The 15666-nt window shown below is 43.0% G+C and overlaps 1 protein-coding gene across 1 annotated transcript in view; it reads left to right on the top strand.

Moving 5' to 3' along the window:
* Positions 1-303: 303 nt before the first annotated feature.
* The window catches only part of DPYSL3 (dihydropyrimidinase like 3), a gene marked incomplete at both ends in the record, with an annotated part of 117560 nt that continues 102197 nt past the window's right edge, over positions 304-15666 (top strand). Inside the window, one exon of the mRNA XM_084251749.1 lies at positions 304-684. Within this exon, the coding sequence (XP_084107875.1) occupies positions 304-684 (381 nt within the window). The remainder of the gene's footprint in view (positions 685-15666) is intronic.

The raw sequence follows: 15666 nt of genomic DNA, 5'->3' as shown, positions 1-15666 counted from the left end.
TATTCGCCGAGCGCAACCAGGGCGCGTCGTCCCGTGCGGCCGGTTGGGTCCCGGGCTGGAGGAGGCGCCGCGGGGCGGGAGGCTGGGCGAGAAGGCCCGCGATCGGAGCGCGCCTCTGCTGCGGCCCGCGCGCTCGCTGGCTCGCGGGGGACTGGCAGGAACCGGAGCAGCACTGCCGCCTCTGGCGAAGGCTCAGGCGCCTCCTCCCGCCACACTCGCTCACTGTGGCTCGGCGCACGCTGCCGGCGGCTGCCCTTTCCGCCTCTGGGGAAGCAAACCCGCGGGCCGCTGTCTGCTGGAACCATGGCCTCGGGCCGGAGGGGCTGGGACAGCTCCCACGAGGACGATCTGCCCGTGTACCTGGCCAGGCCGGGCACCACCGACCAGGTCCCGCGGCAGAAGTACGGCGGCATGTTCTGCAACGTGGAGGGCGCCTTCGAGAGCAAGACCCTGGATTTCGATGCCCTGAGCGTGGGGCAGCGGGGCGCGAAGACTCCCCGAAGCAGCCAGGGCAGCGGCCGCGGCTCGGGGTGCCGGCCCGGGGTGGAGGGGGACACCCCGCGCCGGGGCCAAGGCCGGGAAGAGAGCAGAGAGCCGGCGCCCGCGTCGCCCGCGCCCGCCGGGGTGGAGATCCGGAGCGCCACCGGCAAGGAGGTTTTGCAGAACCTCGGCCCCAAGGACCAGGTAAGGGGATCCGGCTCTCTTCTCCGCCCGGCCTCGTCTTGTTCCTTCCTCAACTCCGGCGTCGCGACCCAGGTACAACTTTCTCCCGCTCACTTGGCACGGGCAGAGGCGAGGAGGAGGGGAAAGGCGCATCCCCGGTGGAGCGTAGGGTGACCTTCTAGCCAGAACTTGAATTCGCGCGTGGCCGCAATCGCAGCATCTTCGTGCGCCCGGGACAAAGCTGCGCGGGTTCCCCTGGCTCCCTGCCGCCACCCCGGCCGTAGGCTCTGGGTGGGTGTGTCAGCCCAATTAGCCCAGGAACGCGTGGGGGTTTTCCAGTCCTTCTCAGTATCTGAATAACCACGCACAATTGTCTTGTCCACCGCCCCCTTCCCCCCACTCCAATTAAATCTCAACTCAGGTCATCGGGACAGAGGACAAACTGGTGCTGGGAAAATGGGGTTATCCCCATAGTGCCCGGATGAAAGTACAGGGTGGGCGGCCTCCTTTTGCACTCTTCAAACATCAGTTCTGTCCCTGAAACTTTTTGGGTGTGGAGCCACTAAACTAAACACCCAAATCTCAGTCTCTGTCTCCTGCCCTAGATGGACATTTCACGTGTGTGTAAGGAGTGTATTTGTGTACAAAGCTTGGCACAAGACGGGGTACCACGGGGATCCAGCTGGCTCTGCAAGAATATCATCTACTTTTGAAAATAGGCAAGAGTATGAAGAGGCAGTCAGCTAACAGGAACTGCAAATTCCCTACTGCCCTTCATGTGCCAAAACCAATTTCTTCTGTGTCATTTTGAGAAACTCATGTCACACTGAACTGACTGAAGGGATGGCTTTGAAATCTAGTGTGCCCTTATTTATTTCATAGAAAATCAGAACCATAGTTCAGAAAATTCAGGGCCTGGACAGGACTGGAGTATTTAGAGTTCAAACTGATGCTTTTGAGATGGGGAACAATAGTGATCAGATATGGCATCACTGTCTAGATAGTGGCTGCAGAACCCACCCACAGATGTTATTCTGGGCTAACACATTGTTGGAAAATAATCTAAATGGAAATGTCTGTTTCGGTACAAAACAGTTGTTGCTTACCTAAGTTGTGAATGTTTTTCCATTGAAACGCAGTGAGCCAGGGAAAGAGCTGCACATATCTCCGATGTTTGATTTTTCCAAGTTTATAACAAACAAACAAACAAACAAACAAGCAGAGAGAGCTTTAACACTGGATACCACCAGGGAAAGCAAGTACTGAAGTTAGTGTTGTTTAAAGGTGCCCTTTGGAAACACGGTCAGTTCAGTGTCCCTTGGAATCACTCATCTAGTTTGTGATTTTCACATCCTATGGGATTTCTCTAGGCCTTGCTCTAATACCCTTTCAGGAAAAACTTCTGAAACTTTTGTAGGGTCTTTGGCTGATTTCTGAACGGCAGGTTATTGCCCCTTGGCAGTTCTGAGTTGATCACCATTGAATGCGCCCATCCTGACTCTAAAGGGTGGGACAGATGGAAAAGGTCGGTAACAATTACTATGAGTCAGTGCTATTCCCCACGCTGCAACACCCCTGATGTAAGCCAGATAATATGCCTGGTTTGCAAGATTGAAGAATGGTAACTAGAGAAAAGGAAAATGTGCCTCGCTTAAACCCAGCAATTCTTCCCTTTTCCTTCCTTTTGCAAACCCTATACTTTTGGCTCCTAATTGAAAAATAATAATACAACCTAAGCATCAGCAGGATTTCAAGCGCTGCATGGTTATTTGTAAATTCAGGCTTGCTGTCAGCTTCATCCAGGCCATGTTATTACCTCTCATTTGGTTGAATCGCACTGAGGTTATCTACTTCTGTGCTTGATTATTTTCTTGAAGATAGGAATTACATATATCTTTGCGGCTGAAATGCCTGCCACATTGGAGTAACCCAATAAATGTTTGATAAATTAGACCTTGTTAATTTAGGCATCTCTTTTGCTGCAGAGATGCACAACGATCATCTGACCTCTGTTTAAATATCGCCATTTTCAGGGCGCTCTCAACCTCATGAAGAAGCATTTGGGCAACTTTACTTAAAAACGTTAAACTAAGCTCAAATCTGCCCACCTATAGTTTCTACATACTCTTCCTTGTTCTGACCTCTAAAAATATAAGGATAAGTATGTTTTCTTTTCTGAGATATTTTAATAATTTTAAGCCTTTGGTTTCACATATCTGTCAGAATAGCCTAGTCGATGGCCTTGTAACAAATACCCCCAACTCTCAGTGGTTTAATCAAACAAGTTTATTTCTCGCTCCTGTTATTTATCCAATAACAGGTTATCCAATGGGGTTGGCAGGGCAGTTCTGTTATCATTGCCCCTCAGAGAGCCAGGCTTTCCTAGCCATTCTTTAGTGTTACTTTTAGAAACAAGCATGATGGAGGTTCCATCCCCACACATCTGTGATGGGAGAAGGATGAACACCACACTGAAGTCACCACTTGACTTCATGCTCACATTTCCCTGGACGGAGTAAGTCATTAGCCTGTGCTCAGTTTAAAAAAATTGGGAGAGTGCAATGTTAGTATGATCCCATAAAACAGATTAGAAATATCTGGAATGTGTCTTTACTCTCACTCCCAGATCTGGGAATGGGCCCATGGGGTGACACCTGGCTCAGCCCTTACAAATTATATGACCCTCAGCATGTAACTTACCCTCTGTGCCTCAGTTTTCTCATCTGATAAATGGGCACAGCAGTGACTACTTTACTTGTAACAGTACTCAATACATATTCCTCACTATCACTCTTTGAGATTTTTACTATCTGTTACATGTTGTTTCATTGCAATTGCTACATTGTCCCTAATATTCACTTTAAAAACTTAATTATTTCTAGCTTCCTTAGTTCTCCCCTCTGATCCCTTTCTGGGATATATATTTTGTAAGTATTCTTCCAAAAACACAGTGCCCAGAACTCAACATAGTGCTCTAGATGGGGATAGGACCATGCAGAGTTCATTAGACTGGTTAATTCTCTTGATTTACATACAACATATGCTCCTGTAGTACAAGATTGTGTCTAATCAGTAGGCATGTCCTACTATTGTCTCCATAGCAATCTCCCTATCACTCAAGCCTTCAGAAACCTATCTGCTCATGTAAGCTGCTGTTAACCTGCTGGTACAATTGAATTTAAAACAAAACCAAAAGGAAAATCATACTTTATCTGATTCTGTTTTTCTTCTCTCTCTAATATTCATCACCATCTTAGCTCATCTTTTTATTTTATCATTATTTTGAACCTTAATTCTATGATATGGCACCCTAATTCCAGCTTTGAACCATGTACAGATGTGATAGTAAGGACCTCTTTTTGATGTCCTTATTTATGTCCTAACATAATTACGTCTATGTCCTAACATAAATATATTTTCTCCAGATAAGGAAATTGAAGCTCAGAGACTCTGAAGTGTTTAGCCCCAGATTACATAGGTAATAAGGGGGGAAGTTTCAGTTCTGATTGTTCTGATCCCAGAGTTGCTCCTCTTCCCGGATGGAGAGATTGCTTCTTTGTTTTAATTCATTGAGCCTGACCACTGTGTCTGCTCCTGATCTGTCAATATAACCCCCACACTCTCGAAACCCCTTCCCTCTTGCCACCTGCTTTTTATTCAGGACACTTACATGTCAATTGCTCAGCCTTTGAGAACAGTTTCTGCAAAATCTTTATTCTTTTAAGTTGGTTTTGAAACTGTCAAAAGAGATTTTTTAAAAAACGTCTTGATAAAATCAAAATACACTTTGTGTCTAACATACCTAATTATTAACTCGCACCTTCAGGAAGTAAGGTTAGTTTTTAAATGGATAAACTAGGAAGGAGTTAAATAACAAATGTGTTTAGCAGAATAAAGGTATAAAAATGTCTCTGAGTTATACTCTAAATGCCAGCTACCAGGTAGGAAGTATCACCAGGTGTTCATATTGTGCTCTGGACCTGCCTGTCACGCCTCGTTCAATTATGTTTTTAGATTTTTCTCATGATAGACATTCATATCGCCAAAAATCTCCATGGCTCACACAACTTTTTGTTTAAAATTTACTTAAAACTATTAAGTAAAACTCAGTGCAATCAACATAAAGCAATTCTAAATGAAAAGCAAATGTTTCCACTATTTCTCAAGATGGTGTCCACGCATTTCACTGTTTCTAGTGGTGAATAAACCCTAAAAGGAGAAGAATTATGATCTATGGTCTTGCCAAGAGCAAATGATACTGTGAAGAGTTTGTCATCCAGTGAAAACAGAGTAATGGCATTATGATGACATGGGTCTATTGAGAACTCCTTTTCAGAGTCATGGGTCATTTCTAGTTCCCTGCTTCCCACATGGGCCACTTTTGTGCAAGATCTTCCTTTGTGAAGTCTGCAGGGGCCCTGGATGCAGGAGGAGAGGATTTGAAATCAATGAGATGGGGTGCTTAACTTTTCCCCATTTGTCATTTGCCTTTTTTGTCAGGGGCATAAAGTTGTTTTTGTTTTTTTTAAGGTTTTTTTTTTTTTTTAAGATTTATTTATTTTTATGCAAGAGCTGGGGTACAGGCCAGAGGCTCAGGAGGGTGAGAGGATTCACCAGAGACAGAGTGGGGAGCAGAACAGGCAGATGGACTGAAATACACTGCTGAGGAGAGCAGTGAGCTAGACAGGAGAGGTCTGCTGCACCATGTAGGTAGCTCCCTGGCTGTGCGGGAGCTGATCCTGCGCTGCAAAGGCTGCAGACAGCTTCACAGCACTGCGCTCAACCCGCTGCACCACTGGGGAGACCGTGGGGCAAAAAGTTTTCAAAATGATTCTGAAAAATTGGAGTTCTCTTTACCAGCCTGCACAAGGGCGGCCAACTGGAAATAGAACTCTTAGTTTATAAAGGCCTCCCTAGTCATCAGAATCTAAACACAGTCATGTAAACGAATTTTTCAGAGCGGCTCTGAGGACGGAAAGTTTGCGCTAAGGCTAAGAAAGAGGCCCTTGCTTACCTGGCCCTGGGGCCATGCTTGAATCTGAGCGTACATTTACTTACCCAAACTTGGAAATGTTTGAGAACTTTCAGAACTTTGGTTTAGTTTGACAGTAGGCATTTGAGGAACATAAAAAAGGAGCTTTCCAAGTAATGCTACGATTGGCAGCGTTCCCTCAAAGTAATGGTCCCTGGAGGCTGCGATCTGCTGACGGCGCTTGTAAGTGATGTTGAAGGCAGCCGAGCGCTGTCTGTGATGGCTTCGCTCAGGGCCTTCTGGGGCTCGTTCTCTTCATGATTAATTTTCACTGGGCATTATTCCTACAAATCATGTTCCTGGGAGACAGTGGCTAAAGCTTCCTAGGAACGGGAGAATCTGGCCGAGCAGAATCATTCTGTGCCTGGAAGCTCAGCCCTCCTTTTTCCAGAGGAGACTGAAGCCCATTGAGCTGTCTCAGCATGTTTAAAAAATTAAACTTCAGGTCCTCCCTGGTGGCCGAAGGGGTTAAGTCCCAGCCCTGTGGAGCTATCAGCAGCCACTGTAGCACCACTTCCATCCCCGCTAGGGAGCTGACCCCATGGTGCAGCAGACCTCTCCTGTCTCACCTGCTGCTCCCCTCAGCAGTGTATTTCAGTCAATCCTCCTGTTCTGTTCCCCCACTCTGTCTCTGGTGAATCCTCTCACAACCCCCCCCACCCCCCACACACCTCTGGCCTATACCCCAGCTCTTTTATGCATAAATAAATAAAATAAATCTTTAATAAAAAATAAGACATAATGTTAAAAAATAAAAAATTATCTGTACTCTTAACCTATGGCTTTTAAAAAATAGTTGTACATCTCATTAGAAAATGAGATGAGACAAAGAATCAAACTGGATAAAGTGGAGAGGTCTTAGCTTAGAGACCCAACCTTTTCAGCCAACTGTACATCTTGGGTAAGTTAGCGACCTTCTCTCTGAATTACTTCCTCTTTCCTAAAATGAAGTGGCTGGGCCAGATGGTCAGTATAGTGATGGTCTATGAACTTTTTTTTTTAAGATTTATGTATTTATTTATACAAGCATTGGGTAAAGGCAGAAGCACGGGAGGGTGAGAGAATTCACCAGAGCCAGAGCAGGGAGCAGAGCAGGCAGAAGGACCGAAGTACACTGCTGAGGGGAGCAGCGGGCGGCAGGAGAGGTCTGTGCGCCATGTGGGACCCTCGCCGGTGGCCGGGGATCAAACCGGCGCTGCAGAGGCTGTGGGCAGCTTCGCGACCCAGCGCTCAACAGTTGCGCGACCAGGGAGGCCCTCTATGAACTTTTTTGACCCCTATGCAAATTTTTTGAGCTTGCTCTTTGTATATTTATGATATATGTGTATGTATGTCTGCGTGTATATATGCGTATATATAACACATGCATATATATCCATTACCTATACAATTAATGTATTAATATCCTATGACTATTATAAATTCAAATAAAAAGTGCAAACTGAACAAGAAGAGATAGCATCATACAGGCAAATAGAAATCCTGATTTTTTTTCTTGTACCCCCATTGTCTCTTGCTTATCCATTTGGGTGAGTGCGGCTGTCTGTGATCTTTAGACCACAGCCACAATTGTCAGTATTTCTAGTATTATAGTCACTGGTGAATCTATTGTCAGGAATACATGCTCTCCTGTGGACCAGTTTCTGCGAGAGAAGTTCAAAACTGTTGAAAGACTAGATGCTGCTTGGTGTTATCTCCTCTCTTTACAAATCTACATGTGGGGTTGAGCCAGTGGGGTGTGAATGGGTAGGGTCACCATAAATGTAATGAGGAGTCCCCAAATCTCCCTTCACCCACTAACTTTTCCTAGACTTACTAAAAAAATTATTAATCACCAAGTATGTAGGTACACAATCAAAAACTAACCTTGGGAAAACAAAGATGAACCAAAGAGATAAACAATAGGAAAATGGAGACTGTTTCCGCTTAGTCTCCCCAGAGTGCACTGCCATGAGCACAGCACTGTGTATTAACCTCTGTGTGTAGAACACATTTTCATTCTAGAATAAAGGGAACAGGCAGCATTACCTGTTTTTAAACTACTTTTTAACCACCTTTATTTGGGGGAGCACTTTTAGCTCAGCAAAATTGGCTAGAAAACTGCAGAGATTTCCCATATTTCTCCTGCCCTCACATCACGTGACTACTCTGTTATCAGTATCTCCTGGCAGAGGCTCCATTTGTTATGGCTGATGAAGCTACACTGATACATCATTATCACCCAAAGGCCACAGTGTACATTAGGGTTCGTTCTCAGTGTTGGGTATTCTATGGAGTTTAAAAACTATCCTGACTATTATCACAGTGGTATAATACTGTTCAGTGGTATAGTATAGTTTCCTGCCCTAAAACCCTTTGTGTTCCACACATCCATCCCTCCCTTTCTGCTACCTCCTGGCAACTACTAATCTTTTTATTGACTCCACAGTTTTGTCTTTTCTAGAATGTTGTATAGTTAGAGCCACTCAGTATACAGCCTTTTCAGATTGGCTTCTTTAACTTAGAAATATGCATTTAAATTTTCTCCATGTCTTGTCATCACTCGGTAACTCATTTCTCTTTCTCTTTGAATAATACTCCATTGTCTGGATGTACTGCAGCTTTTTTATCCATGTTGTTTGCTTCCAAGACTTGACAACTATGAAGAAATCTACCATAAACATACATGGACACCTTTTCTATGGAAATAAATTTTTAATTCCTTTGAGTAAATACCAAGGAGATGATGGATCATATGGCAACAGTATGTTTAATTTTGTAAAAAATCTCCACACTGTCTTCCAAACTGATTGTGTGATTTCTCATTTTTTTTTTGATTTTTTTTTTTTTTGAGTTCTCATTTTTACCAGCAAATGAGGGCTCTTGTTTTTTTTTTTTTTACATCCTTTGTCAGCATTTATTGTTGTCATTATTTTGGGTTTTGGCCAACCTAACAGAGGTAGTGGTATCTCATGTGCCTTTTTTTTATTTAAAATATTTATTTATTTATTTTTTTATACAAGAACCAGGGTACAGGCCAGATTCGCGGGAGGGTAAGAGGATTCACCAGAGAAAGAGCAGGGAGCAGAACAGGCAGACTGACGAAATACACTGCTGAGGGGAGCAGTGGGCGTGACAGGAAAGGTCTGCTGTGCCATGTGGGACCCTCGCCACCCAGCAGGAATCAAACCGGCACTGCAAGAGGCTGCTCCGGACAGCTTCATAGCGCTGTGCTCAACTGCCTGCGCCACCAGGGGAGTCCCTCTCATGTGGCTTTAAGTGTGGATGACTTACAGTGTGGATCATCTTTTCACATGCTCTGCAATTTATTTTATTTTATTTTTGTGTAGAAGAACTGGGGTATAGGCCAGACATGTGGGGGGTGTGGGGATTTACCCAAGACAGAGTAGGGGCCAGAATAGGTGGATTTACTGAAATACACTGCTAAGGGGAGCAGTGGGCGAAACAGGCAAGATCTGCTGCTCCATGAGGGTTAACTCCCTGGCTGGGGATAGAACTCAGGCCATGGTGGTAATAGTGTTGAGACTTAACCCCTAGGCTACCAGGGAGACCCACATGCTTACATATGCTCTGTAGCTCTTATTTGTTGAGGTACACATAGATATACTGACTCTGGTGCTACATAGATATACATAGAGCAGAGTTAAAAAAGTACTTTTATATGTATTGCAATGTCTTCTTTCGTGATGTGAGTTGACTTGTTTATTTTCTTATTGTTGAGTTTCTTAAAACTCTTAAGTTTTTGGTACATTTTTAATAACAACACTTTATCAGATACATCTCTTGCAAATATTTTCGTCCAGTCTGTAGCTTGTCTTCATTCATTTGACATTGTCTTTTGCAGAATGAGTTTTTAATTTTGATGAGGTCCAGCTTACCCATTATTTCTTCCATGGAGTGTGCCTTTGGTATTTTAGCTAACTAGTTGTTGCCATTCCTAAGGTCACTGAGTTTTTCTTCTAGGAATTTTACAGTTTTGCATTTAGGTCTGTGGTCCATTTTTGAGTTAATTTCTGTAACAGTGTAATGTGTGTTTAGAGTCATTTTGTTGCACGCAGGTGTCCAGTGATTCTAGCACCATTTGTTGAAAAAAAAAATATGTCTTTGTTCCACTGTATTATTTCTGCTTCCTTGTCAAAGCTTAGTTGACTGTATTTACATGGATCTCTTTCTAGGCTTTCTGTTTTGCTTCATTAAGCAAGTTGTCTTTTTGTCTGCCAGTACTGCACTGTTTGAGTTCTCTATTTTTTTAAATATTTATTTATTTACACATACAAGAGCTGGGGTACAAGACAGAGATGCAGGTGGATGAGAGGACTCACCAGAGTCAGAGTGGAGAACAGAACAGGCAGATTGACCGAAACACACTGAGGGGAGCAGCGGGCAAGTCAAGAGAGGTCTGCTGTGCCATGTAGGTAAGTCCCTGGCCGGGGATCGAACTTGTGCTGCAGTGGCTGCGGACAGTTTCACATAAGGTTTTGTCATGTCAGTTACTTTGATTTTCTTTCCTTTAAATATAAAGTTAACTGTAGGTTTTTTGGTAATGTTCTTTATCAACTGGAAGGAGTTCCCATCTAGTCCTCATTTGCTGAGATTTTTTTTTTTTTTAAATCATGCACTGGTGCTTCCAAATGTTTTTTTCTGTATCTATAAATATGATCATGTGATTTTTCTAATTTAGCCTGTTGATGTGATGGATTGCCTTAATTTTCTAATGTTGAGCCAGCCTCACATACTTTGAATAAATCCCACTTTGTCATGTTATATAATTCTTTCTATGTATTGTTGGATTTTTTTTTTTTTTGTTTATACATGCACTGGGTACAGTCAGAAGCGCGGGAGGGCGAGAGAATTCACCAGAGCCAGAGCGGGGAGCAGAGCAGGCAGAAGGACCGAAGTACACTGCTGAGGGGAGCAGCGGGCGGCAGGAGAGGTCTGCGCGCCATGTGGGACCCTCCTCCGGTGGCCGGGGAGCAGCCGGGGATCGAACCGGCGCCACAGAGGCCGCGGGCAGCTTCACAACCCAGTGCTCAACCGCTGCACCACCGGGGAGGCCCCTGTATTGTTGGATTTTATTTACTAGTAATTTATAATTTTGTCCATGAGAGGTATTGGTTTTTAGTTTCCTCTCTTATGGTGTCTATCTTGTTTCGGTATTCGGGTATTGCTGCCCTCATAGAATGATATAAGAGATGTTCCCTTTCCAAATATGTTCTAGAAGAGATAGTAGAGAATTGGTACAATTACTTCCTTGAGTATTTGGTAGAGTTCACCAGTAAACCCACCTGGCCCTGGTGCTATCTGTTTTGAAAGGTTGTTAATTACTGAGCCTATTCAGATTATCTATTCTTTGTGAGTTTTGGCAGATTGGGTTTATCAAAGAATTAGTCCATTTCATCTAGATTATCAAAGTTATGAATGCAGAGTTCATAATTTTTTTGTTATCCTTTTGTTATATCTAATTGATTGAAAGTCCTATCCAGTTCAACTATATCCTTACTGATTTTCTGCCTGCTGGATCTGTCCGTTTCTGATAGAAGCATTTTATTTATTTATTTATTTGGACTCTTTGTTTTATTTTATTTATTTATTTTTTAAAATTTATTTATTTATACAAGCACTGGGTTACAGGCCAGAGGCGTGGGAGGGTGAGAGAATTCACCAGAGACAGAACGGGGAGCAGAAGAGGCAGGCAGACTGAAAGCACTGCAGAGGGGAGCAGCGAATGAGACAGGAGAGGTCTGCCTCGCCATGTGGGAATCTCCCTGGCCGGCCAGGAATCAAACTGGCCCTGCAGAGGCTGTGGACGTCCTCACAGCGCAGCACTCAACCCACTGCACCACTGGGGAGGCCCATGATAGAAGCATTTTAAACTCTCCAAATAGAATAGGGGAATTATCTATTTCTTTGTGCAGTTCTATCGGTTTTCTGCCTTGCAAAACATTAATATTCTGTTTTTAGGCATAGGTTTATTAGGGATTGCATTTCTTCTTAAGGAATTCACCCCTTTACATAATACATGTACATAATTGAATACCTTGTTGCTATTATTACTTTGAACAAATGGTTATATCCTAGATCAAGAATAAGAGAAATGAAAATTTTTATTTTATCTTCACTGTTGCTTGTCCAGTGCACTTCCTTTCTTTGTGTAATCCAAATTTTGTTTTACATAATTTTCCTTCTCTCTGAAGGACTTGTTTTAATATTTCTTGCAGGGCAGATCTACTACCAAATTCGCCTATTTTTGTTTGCCTGAAAAAGGCATTATTTCTTCTTCACTTTTGAAAGGAATTTCATAATGTCAGAATTGTAGGTTGATTTTTTTTTTGTCTTAACACTTTAAATATTTCACTCCATTCTCTTCTTGAGTAGTCTCTGAGGAGAAGTCATATTTACTTCTTATTTTAACTGCTGCATCGGTGAGGTGTTTTCACTCTTTGGTTTCTGTGAAAATTTTTTCCATATCTCTGATTTTCTAAAATCTGAATATGATATGGCTAAGTTTAGTTATTTTTGATATGGTATTCCTGAACTTCCTGGGTATGTAGTTTGGTGTCTGACATTAATTTGGATGAAGTTCTCAGTCATTATTGTTTTAAGTATTGCTTCTGTTTCTTTCTTCTCCTTCTCATATTCCCATTATGTATGTATTAAACCTTTGTAGTTGCCTCTTAGCCTGGAATATTCTGTTCTTTTTTTTTCTAGTCTTGTTTCCTTTGCTCAGTTTTGGAAGTTCCTTCTACTATATCCTCAAATTCAGATATTCCTTCCTTAGCAGTGTCTAGTCTACTAAAAAGCCTCAGAAGCATTCTTCATTTCTGTTACAATGTTCTTGGGTTTTAGCATTTTTTAAAATTCTTCGTTAGCATTTCCACTTCTCCGCTTACATTATCTATCTGTTCTTGTATGTTATCTCCTTTTTTTCATACTAAGTCCTTAGCATACTCACCAGGTTTTTTCGAAATTCCTGATCTGATAATTCCAACATTCCTGCCATGTCTGACTCTGGTGCTGATGTTTGCTCAGTCTCTTCAGATACTATTTTGGCTTAGTTAGTATGCTTTGTAATTTTTTTTAAAAAAGATTTATTTATTTATTTATACAAGCACTGGGTACAGTTAGAAGCAAGGGAGGGTGAGAGAATTCACCAGAGCCAGAGCGGGAAACAGAACAGGCAGACCAACGAAGTGCACTGCTGAGGGGAGCAGCGGGCAGCAGGAGAGGTCTGCATGCCATGTGGGCCCCTCGCCGGGCGGCCGGGAATCAAACCAGCTCTACAGAGCCTGCGGGCAGCTTCGCAACCCAGCTCAACCACTGCGCGACCGGGGAGGCCCTGCTGTGTAATTTTTTATTGAAAGATGGACATGATGTACTTGATAAAAGGAACTCTGTTAAATAGGTCCTTAGTGCCTCCCTGGTGGTGCAAGGGTTAAGCACAGCACTGTGAAGCTACTGCAGCCTCTGCAGCATGAGTTTGATACCCAGCCAGGGAGCTACCCACATGGCACAGCAGACCTCACCTGTCTTGCCCACTGCTCACCTCAGCAGCATATTTCAGTAGGCTGCCTGTTCTGCTCCCCATTCTGTCTCTGGTGAATCCTCTCACCTCCCGCACCTCTGGCTTATACCCTAGTTCTTGTATGCATAAATAAATAAATCTTTAAAAAAAAGAAAAGGAAGTGACTTTCTCTGGAAAAAAAAGTCGACTAGTGAGACTTTCTGGAGGAGAAGATGGGATTAACAGAATGGAAATAGGAAAGCAGAATTTGGTCAGCTTCAAAGGTGAACACAGTAGCTAAAACAAAAATCATTGGTAGCTATGAGACTCTAGAAAAAGGCCAGGAGATTAAGAGAAGGAAGAAGTGGAAAGGGACTGTGTCATCAGAAACATCAATTCCAAAGAGCACCTGCACCCCTACGTTTATAGCAGCACTGTTTACAATAGCTAAGCTTTGGAAACAACCCAAATGCCCAAAAATAGATGACTGGATCGAGAAGATGTGGTACATATACACCATGGAATATTACTCAGCATTCAAAAAAGATAAACACATGCAATTTGCAGCAACATGGATGGTGCTGGAAGGGATCATGCTCAGCAAAATAAGCCAGAAAGAAAAAGAAAAATACTGGATGGTCTCACTCATAGGAATCTAGAAAACTTAAATAAGGGACCAGGAAAAAGAATAACTATAAGAAAGTGAAAATCAAAATCAACAAACAACTATGAACCAGAGACACTCTATGGGGGGGTGAGGGGGCAGGGAGGGGAGGGATTAGGGTCAAAATGAGGGGGTTGCAATTGTATGGGGAATATAAAAATAAAATTTATTATAAAAAATAAAATAAAATAATGGTATGTAAAGCATACCTCACTAAAGTTATAAAAAAAAAAAAGAAAAGAAAAAGAAAGGGACTCTGTTATGTTATGCCTCAAGCTTATAATGACATTTTTATTGGGTGCTGTAATTTGTTGATGGATTGGCCTGATTTAAAGTTTCCTGCTTCAGATAGTATTTGAAGGATCATGGTAGAGATAGGATTCAAATCAGTCCTGGGCTGTGAGCCTGGAGCCATGCACCACTATTCTAGACCATGCAGAGTGGTGTAATTCCCAGAAGCTACACTTTATCCAGAGAGAATAGATGAAGTGCTTATGTTGAGTTGGAAGTGGGCTAGAGAGGGGCTCATTTTCTCTGATTAGTATTCCCACATCCTGTCAAATTGCAAAAAATAAAACCAATCAAATAGAAAGTTGTATGATAAATGGATAATGAGTGAGAAGGAAAAGAAATACAGTTGATGATGATATCTCACACGTTGTTAGGGAGGGGAAAACCTTTCCTAGAAAGCTTTCTCTTACAAACCACCAAGGGAGAGTCAGGAAGCCAGCCAGTGGTACCCTTAGGGAACATCTTAGTAAGATTGCAGAGTGGGGAGCAAGGAGCTTGAAATGGGTATGGGGGATTTGAAATGAAGGCATTATATGGCAATACAAGCTTTCAGATGAGAGTTTGCAAGTACCTGATATGTTGTCTACAATGGGAGTCTGTGAACTTTTCTGGAAGGGCCACTTAGTAAATATTTTAGGCTTTGAAGTAGGTAAGGTGTGCAGGTAAGGTGTGAATAGTTTTGCTATCCAGAGGCAATATGTAAATGTGGGTGTGGCTGCGTGCCAATAAAACTTTACTGACAGATTCAGGTGGTCGGCTGGATTTGACCCAAGGCAATAGTTTGCCCACTCCTAGTCTTAAATACAAGGAAAGAGGCACAGACAGGAAAGTGTGTGTGTGTGTGTGCGCGCGCGTGTGTGTATTGAAGTGTCAAAGTGACTCACAGCAACTTTTCAACATGAAGAGTCAGAAATTTGAAGTCAATATGCAAGAGAGTCTAAAAGGTTCAGAAAAATACTTACTCCCCTTCATTATGTGTGAGATTGCAGGAGGAAATTAAAAATAAATACATATCTGATCATGAAGAGGAGAACAATACAAGCTAATTCAGAGACTGTGTTTTTTGAAGCGGAGGCAAAGCTTTATGAAGAACAAAGACAGGAGAAAGGGGGAGGTTGAAAGGGTAACTTGGAAATGACAGTGGCAAAGAAACAAATACAGGAAGTCCGAGTGATGAGGAGGAAGGGGGTCAAGCTTAAAATAAAGCTTTGCTGCCCTGCTGGAGAAGTGTGGAGGCAGCAAATGGCTGGGAGCTGCAAAGAGGAGAGGAAAAAGTGGAAGAGTCTCATGGAGTTGTTAAGAGAACGTGCAGCTGTTACATGAGAGAGGAGAATGCTTGGCTCACTGGCCCTGAACACATGCCAGTAGATTAAAAATGTGGAGTTTGGGGAGCTGAAAGAATGGCTAGTCCAATGAGAGAGTGGTTAGGAATTTTCTGCAGAGGAATGTTCTTGGGTTCCAGGGTGAGTTGGGTACCTTCTGGAAGACGTGTTCTCCCTGCGGAGAGAGCTGATG

Source organism: Talpa europaea (genome assembly GCF_964194135.1).
Source record: "Talpa europaea genome assembly, chromosome: 13".
Classification (NCBI taxonomy): domain Eukaryota; kingdom Metazoa; phylum Chordata; class Mammalia; order Eulipotyphla; family Talpidae; genus Talpa; species Talpa europaea.
Note: the sequence above shows the minus strand (reverse complement) of the source record. Positions and strands in the feature narration are given on the sequence as shown.